Here is a 15232-nt window from a genome sequence, read left to right as displayed (position 1 = left end):
ATAAGCGCTTAAGTGTGCAAATCAAAATCAAATGAAGTTGCCATGATGTCATAAGCAGTGCGCCACTCTCGCCATGGTTACCGAAGTGACTTCAGCAAAGGATGCAATGGCAAACCTGCTGTCTCAAGATGCATTTTAGGGAATTTGGACATCCTTCACAACACAGAGTGCATTTGTATTTGATTGTTTATGTATATCTTATAGCTTATTTAAGGCACTGCAGATATAAATTAGCTAGCAGCTACAGGTTGCACAAATCATCTTTTCTCTTATGAGATCAGTGTGTTATGCAGTTATATCATCATGCTGTATATCATGAATGCACTGAGATTCCCACGAACAATCATAAACAGCTGTTATCAGCTTGTGCAGAATGTTACTTGTATGCACTGAACATACAAGTAACAAAATGGGGATGTACCCGATGTTTCTCACAGCCAAAACAGGGCGGTGAGAGGGAAACGAGATGACATTGCAGTGATCAGTTTTGAGAGATTCAGTACCGTGTGTCTCTCGATTTAACCAGATGAGGTTCATTTAGACATCAGTCACACCCTCATCACCACCAGGAAAGATTGTCACACTGTATCTTAGGGGATAGGATTTGTTGATTTCACTGTACCGTGTCCAGAGATGCAGCTCATGAGATAAGACCATAGTTTAACTTTATTATAATTAGCTTCAGTTTCAGTAAGTTTATCTTTTAAAAGATAATCTACAATCAGTACATATATCTGTTAAACAAAACCATCTTGCCATTTGTCTAAGTATGCTTACTTGTAGGTGTGTGTATGTAAGTCACATGCATGAATATAAAAAATATATATATTTATATATTTGGTGCCTAAATCCACACAATTACTTTGAAACTGAACAACATAACATCTTCAAATTCAATAGATACAAAAAGTGCAAAGGAAACATAAAACATTTCACTATTGGTTCAGTAAACACGTCATAAATAGCTTGACACTCAGATTTTCTGGCTTTGCAAACCAGTCATCTTCACCGGGTCACAGGTTCTTCCTCTCTGCACTCTTTCAGGCTGTCTTCAGGACGAACAGCATGAGGACAGTTAGCAGGAGTGTCAAAGCTGGCAGGGAGAAAAGACAAAAAAGCAATTATTCAGAAAACATCCGTCAGGGTTTCTGCTGGTTAAAGTTAAGATATCTTTAATACCACATGGTGCAAAGTGTAATTATGCATCATAGTCATTGCTAAAGAAAAATTCAGCCAGGACAATATGGGCTAAAATGACATATTATCCCTGCTCTTTCTGTTGTATAGCAAATTTATTGTCATGCATTTGCTCCATTAAAAGGGCCAGAAGTCCAATAATGGCTCCAGCAGTTTCTAAATGTAGCTGATTTATACATAGTTTTCATTGTCCCCTTAATCTATGGTAAATTATACATTACTTACTTGGAAAACTAATTTTTTTTCTTCACCACTATCTTTTACTTATAACTCTAAAATGTTTCATAGTAGAATGAACTAATTTATTAAACAATATTTAGTAACTAAAGCTTCAGAACTGGGTATTGTGAACTGTGAATCTTCATCCCATTGAGCCCTAAATCTACAGTCTCAGAATAAAATGTGAGTGTGGTGTTTACCATGACTGTGAAGAGCGCCACTGGCTGAATTTTTTGTCGTAGAAGGTGATGCGGTGGTGGCGTTGGTGGCGGTGGTGGCGTTGGTGGCGGTGGTGGTTGCGGTGGCGTTTGCAACATTGGCGCTTGGGTTGGCGAGGTTCAGAGGATCGGTGGTTTTGCTAGCTGTGAAGGCCCCAAAATTGCCTGAAGAATAAAACATTGAAAATAGTGATGAGGATTCAATTTAACCTTCATTTACAGCTTCACAAATAATGTAGCATCTAACGTGTGTATTTATGTTGATAAGAATAGACAACAAGTTACAGTTGAAGGCTGCTTTCACTGGACTTACTTCCATTCAATGGTCCAGACCCAAGGATGACAACATAAGTGGTAGAATCAGCGCTCCTGGTGTTGGTGGCATTCGAATTGGGGACACTGAACTCACACTGGATCTTTCCATTGACTACCTGGCCTCGTATCTTTGTCACAGTCTGGTAAAAAACAATTTGACCATCAGGTAAAGTATTACATTTTTAAAAAACCCACTTTTTGTTGTGTTTTTTTAGGGCTTTGATGACTGAATTACAGAGTATGCATTAAATAATTTTTAGGTTAGCAGCTTTTAGGAATGTGTTCTGATCATCTGTCAACCGTTCAACTGTTTCAGCTTGTTTGGTGATGTTTATCTGGATACGTTTTAAAAGTAGTTACAGCCTCACCGAATCAAATGTAGAGAGTGCGTTGTTGGTGTTGTTTCTCTGCCGAGCCGCGAAGACGAATGAAGCATTGTTAGAGCTGTTCTGAGCACAGATGTAAAGCGCAGTGGTACCCTGAAAAAGAGCAAGCAGTTTAAGGGTTATATACTTCCTTAACTCACTGGTCTCACTTTTAACTCATTACTTTGGCCTGGACCAATAAAGACATAAACACATAAGCAGGTCTGTGTGAGCTTATAGAAACACAGATGTAATTGATTAACCTTGGTATAGTATTTCCTAGGTGCCTTATCCTTAACTTGGCCTTATCACTTGTACCTTAACACTTGTACCTTAACAGCAGTATTTACATTTAGTTTGGTGTGAAGGTTTCACATCCTGGTGTGAATATTTGACTAAGCAAGGTGGTGGCTTTCATTAAATAAACCTCTCTCGGTTGTCTCTGAGATGACCGAACGTTTTTTGGATTATTAAATCTATATTTAGAACATGATATATTTTAAAGATATTTACTAATGGAAACCAATGCCCATTTCCAAACACAACCCTATTATTTAAGGGTTTTTTTCATTATGTACCAACGTCAAATATTTCATTAATCCTCTGACAGTGAGTAAACATTTCCTGTCAGAGGATTAATGGCTAGGTAATGGAAAAGTAGTTGAATGAAATTAATTGAAAAAAGAAATTGATAACATAGGAAATCAGTTATAATTATTGAAAAGGTAACGTGTAAATAAGTATAACTCTTCAGTAAATAATTGTTTTGGGTTAACATTTTGGTTTAAGTTAAACTTAATCACCGCTCTGGTTTTGTGTGCGGTGGTACCTGGGTTGCATTGGCGGTGAGCCCCAGTGCGATGTACCCAGTGGAGTTCCCACTGAGCTGGAACATCAGCTCGGTGCCGTTAGGAGCTGTAGTGCTGCCTGGAGCCACTGATCCAAAGAAACAGCTGCTGTTCCCAGCAGGGTCACAGTTGTCTGGGGTCTGTATGCACAGCTTACTCATCCCGCAACCTGTATTTGTAATGTTTACCTAGTAGAGAGACACACGAGCATAATCCAAGTCACATGACAGTTTAGCAGCTTCAACTTCTGTGTCAACATTTTGACGAATAATAGCATCCCAGCTCATGAACTGGGAACAGCTCCTATTAGTTAACATTAGGTTACTAAAGGCTTTATGGGAAATGAAACTCTACCTTAAAAATTAGAAATGTATAAATCACACAAATTCCATTAATTATATGATTTATAAAAGCCACTGTTTAGCCATATGTGACTGTTAGACTGTATGTAAAAGATGGCAGTAGCCACCACACCCATCTCGATTCTCGTCTCCCATGTTGGAGCCTCATTCTGAACATTTTTGCAACCGCCATTACACAATCCATAACCTGCTCTTTTACTCTAATGTAGATCTGACCTCATTATGTATTAAATTAGTCATAACTTAGCATCTGAGATCGTGAACTCAAAAGAAACGCGTTTACTGAGTTCATCGATGGGGAGACATTTTTCCATAGACTTTTATATAATTAGACTTCTTCACTTCTCCTCCTGCTGGCTATTATTATGGATAAATGCTCAAGGCACTCCCCCTGCTTTTTAGACCCACTAGCATTTTTCTTCTTCTCCCATGATAATAATAATTCTCAGAATGTATAAATATAAATAAAAGTTTAACCAAGCTAACCATGCGCTGTTCTATTTCACGCTGTAGATGCTTAACTTAAAAAGACAAAATTAGCAGTAAATTCTGACACTATTTCGTACAGTAAAACTCATTTCAGCTCCTAAATATGTAAAAGTGTATGCTTAACAAATGCACTCCATCTGTGTAAATCACCATGGTCACAGTGGTATTGTGCTGGCAAAGTTAAATATAAACCAACCGTTGCATTAGTGGCAAATGAGAAGCTGTCTGCTGCTTGGACCCCCGGAGCCACAAAAAGCATCACTGCGGCAATCAGCAGGCTCAGGCCTCGCTCCATTCTTTCCAGGAAAGCAAACAGTGAGAGAGCAAATAAGAGAAGAGCAGATAAGAATGAGATTGCAGACTTTTTTTTTTTCAGAACAAACTAAGCTCCTTTACATTCTACCTCAGTTTTATTATAACAACTTGTAAATTCAAAATTTGTGTGTAAAAGATGCACTTATAACAAAATGTTTTGTTCTAAAATACAGTTAAGTAAAAAGGTTGTAAAAAAAAAATAAACTGAAAAGAAAAAAAGTCCACAGGGCTGAAAACACATTTATACACAAATGTACTAAGTACAGTCAGTCCTTTAAAAGGTAATAAAACACATTATGGTTTATCCAGACTGGAATATTGACAGAATAATTATTCATTTAAAAACAGAGCATCGTTCCTTTTCTTTTCCAGGGTTTGTTTTTTCTTTGTGTAACTAAAAATCGATTGTCAGATTATCTAAATAGTATTTCTAGAATTCTCATAATTAACCTGATTATGCTTTAAAGGATAATGAAAACAAATGAAGCAGGCATCCAGGAGAATCCAAATCTAAAATGTAATTAAATAAAGTTTGGAGAGACTTACTCGATGCTGTGAAGTTTAAATGCTGCGTTGAAGGATTGTTTTCTGCTTTCTGTGGGATGATCCGCAGTTCTGGTGATGGAGCAATGTGGAAGTAGCTTTTTGTTAAATAAGGGGCGGGGCTTGATAAGAATACACCTGTGTACCTGCCTGGGTGTGGGTTAGTTGTTTGCATTACTAAAGCAGTTTCTGTAGAGCAAGCCTTGCTAATGTCCTTGGTTTTTTCTTCTTTTCCGATTTTCTGTTAGGGGTTGACTCACAAGGTTACTTTGGTTCAAAGTTTACTGCTTATCACTAAATACACTGTGAAATAAAGAAAACACACATGAGAAGATAGTTTGGCTGAGCTAAATTAAATATAAATAAAAGTCAAATATTAATTAATTAATCGCAATCATCGTATGACTGTTTGTATGATTGTTCTCACATTGGATTCTCCTTAAAATAACAATGTAATATAAATTGGGCTTAGATAAGCAACTTCATAAATATGTAAAACATCATTTTGCATTTCTTTTCTTAGTGTATGGGTTTTCAAACAAAGCAGATTCAAAGTGGTTTTTACTGCCGGTAAAGTCAATGACACACAGCAAATACACGTAAACACAGAGAATGAACTTTATAGGGCTTTATTCTGAGAAGTGGAATATTGAGCATTCACTTGCACTGTAAAGGAACATTTCCCCCCAAAGAAAACAACAATTCCCTTTTAAGGAGTTAGAGACGATGTCAAACACCCAGATTATTTGGTACCTTTATAAAGAATGTTGTGGCGTAACCACAGTGGCAACGTGATCTGACCTTCCTGTCAGCTTAGTTACACTTTTTGCATTTTTGTGTTCTTTATTTCCTTTTCGTTTCTGGAAGTCTTTGTGTGTCATTACGTCACATGGGGTGTAGCTCAGGAGGGAGGGGAGGTCATCTACTGATTGGAAGGTTGTTGGTTTGATCCCTGAGTTTACATGCCAAATATCCTTGGACAAGAAACTAATCCCAAGTTGCTCTCTGATGCATCCATCGTGTGAATGTGAGGTAGCAAGCACTTACAAAGCATAGAAGAAAGTGAAGGTGGCATGTTGTAGAAAGTGCTTTGAGTGGTCTGGGAGAGTAGCAAAGTGTAAGAATGAGTCTGTTTACCATTAGGATGATTTCATCCTGCTTAGTGTGACTTTTAAAAGAAAGAGAATAATTAAAAAAGTAAATTTGACAAAAGTCCAAGATCTAGAATTAGTACCAGTCCATATGATCTTACATAGGACATCATTTCATATGAGCAGTTCATTGGTCTTCATATGATTTTGTCCATGTCACAAACTTTTCCCCTGTGAAAGACTTAGTGAGTTGGATTTTGAAAGGTTTCATAGACCAAATTTGATCATCATATAACATCCTGTTACCGTTAATTGGATAAACAGCTAAGAAAATGGATAGCTGGTTAGATTTTAAAATATTTTATTAATAGGCGCATTTAACTGCTGACATTATCCAGACTAATTTTGCCGAAATCACACTTTGAATACAAAAACCTCATATTTTGTGGTTCCTGAAATCATATTTAGAGGCTTGTGGGAGTGTCTCCTCTGAGAATCAGACCACATTTTGTGGCGCCACACCCTGCATGCGCTGCAAAGTAAAGAGTTAATTCCAGCCAAATGTGCCCCTTTACAAAGAATGAGAAAGGTGTCTTTGTGCCTTAACAATAACCATATGCATTCCTACATTTAGGGTCACATTTCATAAGTTATTATTGTAAGAGAACGAGTGATTGTTTATCCTGAAACTAAATCTTAGAATGAAGCTTGTGTTATTTAACAAAAACAGCTTCTTTCTTCTTAGCACTTCATCATTCTTACAGAGAATATAAACTATTTCCCACACTGTGGATAGCAGGCTTTTATGGCTGACGTGAAAACCATAAAGGGCACAGATTTGTTCATCTTTGAGGGCAAATTTAGATTGAATTTGTGGAAATTAAATATAACTAAAAATTCTTAGATTGAAAGTCTACTTATAAGCTTTTGGAGTTAGTAGAGGGTTTAAATACAGTGGGAAAAATATTTAATTTGATCTCCCGAAGAGAGAGACAAAGTATGAACCAAAAACCCAGAAAGAAACACATTACATAAAGGTTATAAACTTATTTGCAGTCTTTGTAGTTTTTTGTACTGGGTCACCAGGTTTGTACACATCTTGGGAGGGATTTTGGCCCACTCCTCTTTACGGAAGCTCTTTAAATCCATTAAGTTTCCTGGCTGTTATTTGGCTTGGCCCCACAGATTTTTATAGGCTTGAGGTCTGGAGACTGGCGAAGGGCAATTCATAACCTTAGAGTGCTTCTTTAGCCACTCCTTTGTTGCTTTTGCGGTTTAATTCATTATCATGTTGGATGACACATCCACGAACCAGCTGCAATATTCTGGCTGTTCTCATCTAGATTTTACAGAACATGACCCTGCCTGTTGGCATTTCAGTGTGGGGAAGTCGTCTGCATCTTTAGTAGATTCATATATCAATTTATATAGATGTATTATTTAAAATATTTTTTTTACGTAATGTGTAACATAATATGTTTTTTTCTGGATTTTTTATTTTTATTTTGCTGTTGTTGATTTTCTGTCTCTCTCCAATATTCATCAAGGGATCAAATAATATTTTCCTGGATTGCATAACAAGGTCTTAACCTTATCGCTGTTATACAGAATTAGTACTGAAAAAAATAAAACTGAATTAATGTAATTTGACTTACAGGCAGACAGACAGACGTTTTTACAGCCTAATACTGGGAATGTACCTGTAGACTGCGCAACTGTCAATATCTGCCAGTATTTACCTTGCACCAGGAAATAAGCTACCAGTGGCTGATGTTTATCAGTTTCCAAGTATGAAATTCGAGCCTCTTTTTTTGGTAACTAACAATACTTTGTCCTGTCATTAACTACAGGATAAACTTATTTAAAATACTGGCAGTGGTGCAGAACTACACAGTGAGCGAAACTGATTAATATGACATTTTAAATGTAAATTACAAATCCTTTTCTAAACAATGAAGCTACAGTCCTGTGCAAAGGTTTTAGGCAGGTGTGAAAAATGCTGCAAACAAAGAATGCTTTCAGAAATATAAATAATTGTTTATTGGCCCCGAATGTATTCTGCAGCAGGACAACGACCCCAAACATACAGCCAAAGTCATTAAGAGCTATCCTCAGTGGAAAGAAGAACAAGAAGTACTAGATGTGCTGGTATGGCCCCCACAGAGCCCTGATCTCAATATCATCGAGTGTGTCTGGGATTACACGAAGGGACAGAAGTGTGAGGAAGAATTGATGCTGTTTTAAGGGTAAAAGTTGGTCACACCAAATACTCATTTGATTTAGATTTCTCTTTTGTTCATTCACTGCACTTTGTCGATTAATACCTGCACCTGCCTAAAATGTTTGCACAGTACTGGATGTCAGTCAGGTGATGTATACATCACAAAGTTGATTATAAGGATGAGGTCAGGGCAGGGATGGGAGAATACAAAAAGGGACTCTAGCATGGGAGAGGCCCAGTTGTTTTCTAGTCTACTTCAAGCCAAAAGTCAACATTTTTAATTTTACTACATTTTTTTTTTTATTGCATATTTTATTGTAACGACAATAACAAAGCTCCTCTAAACTTGACAGGACTTATTTCTTCTTTGTCTAAAAGTAAAGTTGCCCTTTTACATACACTGAGCGAAACCCTTGCCATAGTAATGTCATCCTGTATCTGCTATTTTTCAAATATAATTTTGTTTGTCTCTGTCATAGATTGTATAGAAAAATATATTTTACACAGTTTATGGTCTGTGATGATATAGCACTAAAAAGTCATTCAGGTGTGGTGGTATTGTTCCCTCAAATCTAATCTGCCCACTTTGGCTCCAGGAACACTTGACTTAAGTGGCTAAAGAAATGTCAGAGTACAGATCCATTGGTAATCTTATGTCTTAATGATAAGTTAACTGATAAGCAAACTTTAAGAGAGCTATTCAGAGGCAGGATGGCTGGTATAGGAAGAAAAGGTCAAACCATATCTCCTTTGTAATCTGAGATCTACTTAAGGTTTGAAAGGTAAATTCCCAGCTGCAATTTGACGTCATGTGACTTCATTTTACTAAATACTCTTCTTCACTATTCTCTTTTCTTTTTTCACATTTAATCATTCATCTAAATTTTTTAAATGTCACCATCTAGGAAAAAGTGCCGAATGATTACAGTAAACTGTTTATATGTACTTGGGCAAAAGAAAGAGTATTATTTCATTTATCATTCTGTTTTAAATATATTTGCTTTCATGCAAGTCAAGTACTAGTCTGCTTTTACTCTGAAGGTCAGGAGGGGAGTGGACCATGAATCCTGAATATGGTCAGAATAAGGAGCTCTTTTGTGAAAAACAAAATCGCTACGGTTGGGGCATCAGAATACGCTTTTTCTTTAGGGGGTTAAGCAAAGTACATTTGGTTAAGACAACTTTAAGTGGCAGTGACCCTTCATCAAACACACTGCAGGGCTGGCTCCTAAAGATGAGTAATAGATTTTGTTGGTCTGCTTGTTCTTCCTCTAGTTTACTTTTACAAAGTTAAACTCATTTATCTTTTGTTTAAAAAACAATGTTTCCATAATATAGTCAATACCACAGATGCACATATCTTACTTAAATAATTTGTGGTTCAAGTCAGGGGGCGTCAAACAAAAGGCCCAGGGACCAAAATGGGTCTAGCAAAGACTCAACTGGACAGCTTTAAAAAATGTGAACTATAGAAATGTCTGTTTTGTTGTTGTTGGGGTTTTTTGAATCAAAGTGGGCTGTCTGTGGCCCACAATGTAAAAGGAGTATGTAAGTAATAAAAGTTTAACATAAACCAAAAACTACATCTTTTATGAGCTTTTTTGTTTTTAATTAACTCCTTTAACCCTTAAACATAACATAAACCTAACCCTATTGCTTGCTGATCTGCTGGGATTTTCTCAGTCAACCATGGCTTAAGTCTACAGAGAACAGTCTAAAAAAGAAAACATCTCCAATGAGCGGCAGGTCTCTCGGTAAAAAACAAACAAACTTATTGATGCCAAAAGTTGGAGGGAAATGGACAGATGGCTTTAAGTTGAGAAGGTAGGAAGGTAACAGTAACTCAAATAAACACTTGATATAACCAAGCTCTGCAGAGCATCTCTCTGAATGCACAACATGTCACTCCTTTAAGCAGATGGCGTGCAGCAGCTGAAGATCACACCAGTTGCTAATCCTTTGAGCTAAGAACAGGACACTGAGGCAACAATTTGCACAGTTTTACCAGAATTTGATGACAAAAGGCTGAAAAAAAGGTCCCTGGTCGATGAATCTTGATTTCCGGTGTGACCCTCAGATGGTAGGGTTAGAATTTGACACAAACATCATGAAAGCCTAGATCCATTCTGCCTTGTATCAATGGCTCGGGCTGGTAAGCAAGGTGTGATGGTGTAGGGGATATTTTCTTGGCCCCTTTGTACTAACAGGGCATCATTTAAACCCCACAGCCTAAGATGTACCTTACAAAGTGGCTGGTGAGTGTACAGTGGGGCAAAAAAGTATTTAGTCAGCCACCGATTGTGCAAGTTCCCCCACTTAAAATGATGACAGAGGTCAGTAATTTGCACCAGAGGTACACTTCAACTGTGAGAGACAGAATGTGAAAAAAAAAAATCCATGAATCCACATGGTAGGATTTGTAAAGAATTTATTCGTAAATTAGGGTGGAAAATAAGTATTTGGTCACCTCAAACAAGGAAAATCTCTGGCTCTCACAGACCTGTAACGTCTTCTGTAAGAAGCTTTTCTGTCCCCCACTCGTTACCTGTATGAATGGCACCTGTTTGAACTCATCATCTGTATAAAAGACACCTGTCCACAGCCTCAAACAGTCAGACTCCAAACTCCGCCATGGCCAAGACCAAAGAGCTTTCGAAGGACACCAGGAAAAGTATTGTAGACCTGCACCAGACTGGGAAGAGTGAATCTACAATAGGCAAGCAGCTTGGTGTGAAAAAATCAACTGTGGGAGCAATCATCAGAAAATGGAAGACATACAAGACCACTGATAATCTCCCTCGATCTGGGGCTCCACGCAAGATCTCATCCCATGGGGTCAAAATGATCATGAGAACGGTGAGCAAAGATCCCAGAACCACACGGGGGGACCTGGTGAATGACCTGCAGAGAGCTGGGACCAAAGTAACAAAGGTCACCATCAGTAACACACTACAACGGCAGGGAATCAAATCCCGCAGTGCCAGACGTGTTCCGCTGCTGAAGCCAGTGCATGTCCAGGCCCGTCTGAAGTTTGCCAGAGAGCACATGGATGATACAGCAGAGGATTGGGAGAATGTCATGTGGTCAGATGAAACCAAAGTAGAACTTTTTGGTATAAACTCAACTCGTCGTGTTTGGAGGAAGACGAATACTGAGTTGCATCCCAAGAACACCATACCTACTGTGAAGCATGGGGGTGGAAACATCATGCTATGGGGCTGTTTTTCTGCCAAGGGGACAGGACAACTGATCCGTGTTAAGGACAGAATGAATGGGGCCATGTATCGTGAGATTTTGAGCAAACACCTCCTTCCATCAGTGAGAACTTTGAAGATGAAACGAGGCTGGGTCTTCCAACATGACAATGATCCAAAACACACCGCCCGGGCAACAAAGGAGTGGCTCCGTAAGAAGCATTTGAAAGTCCTGGAGTGGCCTAGCCAGTCTCCAGACCTCAACCCCATAGAAAATCTGTGGCGGGAGTTGAAAGTCCGTGTTGCTCGGCGACAGCCCCAAAACATCACTGCTCTCGAGAAGATCTGCATGGAGGAATGGGCCAAAATACCAGCTACTGTGTGTGCAAACCTGGTAAAGACCTATAGTAAACGTTTGACCTCTGTTATTGCCAACAAAGGTTATGTTACAAAGTATTGAGTTGTATTTTTGTTATTGACCAAATACTTATTTTCCACCCTGATTTACGAATAAATTCTTTACAAATCCTACCATGTGGATTCATGGATTTTTTTTTTCACATTCTGTCTCTCACAGTTGAAGTGTACCTCTGGTGCAAATTACTGACCTCTGTCATCATTTTAGGTGGGGGAACTTGCACAATCGGTGGCTGACTAAATACTTTTTTGCCCCACTGTATATACGCCTGAAAAAACGCCCCCAACTTTTATTCTACAATAGAAATAGAAATGAAGGAGATCACATACTACATCCACTTCAGTCACATTATTAGCAACACGTTGATCTTGTCGAGGCTAAAGAAAACATTAACACACACACACTCACACTGTATGTTATACAATACTAGCAGCAGAGAAACAATAGGCACATTGTTTACTGTTTTGTCATAAACTCTCTCCATTTGTCATGATGTTGAAACTCTTCCTCATTTTGAGATTATGATCACTTGTTATGTGTAATAACACGAGGTATGAAGCTAAAGAACCTTTAGTCATTGAGGAAAAATATCACGCTGTTCCCTTTTCTTCATCACGTTTGACCAGTTTTCCTGCAATCAGATCTGTTTTGAGTTAGGCTGCTGCTGTCTTCAGTAAACACACTGGTGCTTTTCCATATGACTAAATATAGCCTTCCTACCTACTTGACATTTAATTGATTAAAATAATCAGTTCCTCCCAGAGAGGAAGCAGGAATTGCTGTAACACCTTCTGTTTCATTGTAGAGCAGCACACCACGTTTAAAAAAACAAAACAACCCCTGATCCCAAATCCTTTGCGATAATAAAATAAACGACTGAGATAAGAACATACCGGTTTCTCCTTTAGTAAACACAGCCACAATTTACAAGACAGTAAAAAGTTTTATCCTGTTCATATTTAGCCTTCTACTTATTAACTTGACCTCTCAAGAACTCAGCTGGTCTACAGTAACACAAGCAGCTTGATCACTGAGTTGCTTTTAATGTGCCACAGAAAATAGCTGAGATCATCATGGTGTTAATGCAGGCTTATCACATGGTTACAAACCATGTGATAAGTATTGTGCTTTGTAAACACTTTTCCCTTATGTTTAATTTACGGTTTTATGTCATAATGCGGCTGTGCGCAGGCGGGAAAGGACCCAATTGCACACGACACAGAGGTGAGAAAGTGAACTCAAAAGGCAGCTTTATTGCTGACACAAGTGGAAAACAGTACAAAACTAAACTGGGAAAATATAAACTAAACACAAGGAGAGGCACACAAGGAAACACACAGCCGTGGATGAGGAGATTGCGACATTGGCAAAGAGAAACACGGGGCTTAAATACACCGAGGAATAACGAGGGGAATGCGACACAGAAGGAGAGCACAGCTGGGAGTGATTAGGCCGGACGAGACAAGGGAAAGAAAACTAGAAAGACTGATATGAGACACGGACCTTCAAAGTAAAACATGAAAAGCACCGATTGAACTCTAAACACGTAAACTTAACAGAGACTGGGGAGACAGAACAGAGGCCTGAAGCGTGGGACAGAACGGCACAGAGTAGACACGGAACACAGGGAAGCCATAACAAAACCGAAGAACGAAAACTTTAACAGCCATAACCGAACCTAGAACAATAATAATAACTTAAATAATCAAAACAGCCCAACAAAGGACTCAGAACATAAACCATAATATAAAATACCAAAACACAAGAGACTCAAAATGCTGGGTCACAAAGACCCAGAAGCGTGACACTTTATTAAAGGCTGGTGAACAGATAGTTAATTTAAACTATATATAATTTAGCAGTTAACTAACAAATCATTTTTAATTGACCCATCACATTCAACTCACAACATTTTTAGGGGATAGATTGATTTGGCAGATTTTTCTTTTCTTGTTTCAACATCAGATGTCCTTCCTGACACAACCCCAAAAGCATTTGTATCTCCTCCCAGAGCCGAGCCAAGGCTCTTTTCTTTGTTAGGCAAATGTGCAAACCACTGTGATCTGTTTATAACATAAATAATGCAATCTATTAAAAGTGGTGATGTTATATGATGGCATTTTAAACACCCCCAATAGGTCCCAGTTCCTCCAGTCTACACATTAAATTGTTCAGGTATGAAAGAGTGTGTAAAATTTGTACGGAAATGTAGAGTGCTTTTGGCGGTAACAACACTGCTTTGTATAATGGAAATGTAGCTTTTAATTTGGTTTTGGTAAACTGCAACGACTTCGATCACTTTATTTTGAACCATCTGATCAACACTGTAGCTATGGTATACACCATGAGAGCTCATCGGTGAGCTTAGAAACTCTTGTACTTTAACTTGGAAGTGAGATCCATGACATCTGCTTCAAGGTTATTAGGTGTAACAGAAAGGACACAAAACAGACATTTTCTCTTTTTGTTTACTCATGAAAAGCCCAGAGGAGTAGAAAAGACCCATGTAAAAACACATACAATGACTATACACAGACTGAGACACCAGTGGTGAAAACACAGAAACAAAGTACCATCACTAAAATGTAGCGGCATTAAACCTGAGAGCATGGGCATGGAGGAAACGACACCTGGTTAAAGTGCTCTGTTTGTAAAATCTCTGTAACAGGTGAGCTTTAAGAACACGAACAGGTATCACATGATTATTCTATCAGCCTGGCGCAGTTCCAGGGTGTGTTTTACTTTTGTAATTTAATGACTCAAAGTCAAACTGGCTTTTTTGTCATATAAAAAAAACAATTTGGAGCATTTCTGTAAGAAAACCTTGTTAAAACATACAAGTCATACAAGTTTTACTTTCATACACCAATAATAAAAAAAAACACAGACACTGTGTAACATATTTTAAATAAATATAAAAAAGGTTATATGATGTTAGAAGTCAGTAATAATCATGACTGTTTTTTTTTTGTCATTTATCCTGTGTTTAATCACCGACTTTGGTTGATTGTGTTCAACAGAGGAAGGAGGGAGCATCTAAACCTAACCCACCTAAATCTGCCTAAACAAATGCTGCAATTACATACTGTCAGGTTTATATGGTTGATTGTCATTTATGCTTAGAAATATTTACTCATATATGCTTAGAGTTTAGAATCGATGTCATATTGATAGGGGTCTGATCCTTAGTAGTCTGCAAAGACTCTGTGTGCCTTCCAGACTGTTCTGGCATTCACACCCACATCCTGGGAGCATGGGAGAGGTCATTAAGAGGTCATACCTTCTTCCTGTTTCATGGTAGGATAAACACATCTATATCTGTTTTAGTCTAAGTGCCTTTTGTTTAGATGAACTGCTGGACTCCCAGACCAGCAGGTTTAGGGAAGTCGTTTATGGGGTCACATTTTGACCACACACACACACACACACACGGTACT

General features: G+C 38.2%; 1 protein-coding gene across 2 annotated transcripts; it reads right to left on the bottom strand.

Annotated features, from left to right (window-relative positions):
- Positions 1–168: 168 nt before the first annotated feature.
- Positions 169–5007, bottom strand: LOC120723629 (putative ferric-chelate reductase 1). 2 transcript variants are annotated; one of them, XM_040015206.1, is made up of 7 exons: positions 4875–5007; positions 4210–4309; positions 3144–3350; positions 2318–2428; positions 1948–2089; positions 1617–1799; positions 169–1093 (listed from the first exon to the last, which is right to left on the bottom strand). In XM_040015206.1, the coding sequence occupies exons 2-7, from the start codon at positions 4306–4308 to the stop codon at positions 1041–1043; spliced, it is 795 nt and encodes a 264-aa protein (XP_039871140.1). In that variant the 5' UTR covers position 4309; positions 4875–5007; the 3' UTR covers positions 169–1040. The 2 variants fall into 2 exon arrangements, with proteins under 2 accessions (XP_039871140.1, XP_039871149.1); XM_040015215.1 differs by having other exon boundaries at positions 4210–4326; positions 4875–4927.
- Positions 5008–15232: the final 10225 nt, after the last annotated feature.

Source organism: Simochromis diagramma, unplaced genomic scaffold, assembly GCF_900408965.1.
Source record: "Simochromis diagramma unplaced genomic scaffold, fSimDia1.1 OVJJ01000205.1, whole genome shotgun sequence".
In the NCBI taxonomy this organism is placed as follows: domain Eukaryota; kingdom Metazoa; phylum Chordata; class Actinopteri; order Cichliformes; family Cichlidae; genus Simochromis; species Simochromis diagramma.
The sequence above is the reverse complement of the archived record's forward strand: the minus strand, read 5'-3'. Positions and strand labels throughout refer to the sequence as shown.

Excerpts from the sequence above, each read along its gene's own strand:
- LOC120723629 (XM_040015206.1), bottom strand. The coding sequence starts at position 4,308 with ATGGAGCGAGGCCTGAGCCTGCTGATTGCCGCAGTGATGCTTTTTGTG. Across the intron at positions 2,429-3,143 it reads TCACCGCCAATGCAACCCAG|GGTACCACTGCGCTTTACAT; the intron begins GTACCACCGCAC and ends GCTCTTTTTCAG. Across the intron at positions 2,090-2,317 it reads CACTCTCTACATTTGATTCG|ACTGTGACAAAGATACGAGG; the intron begins GTGAGGCTGTAA and ends GTTTTTTACCAG.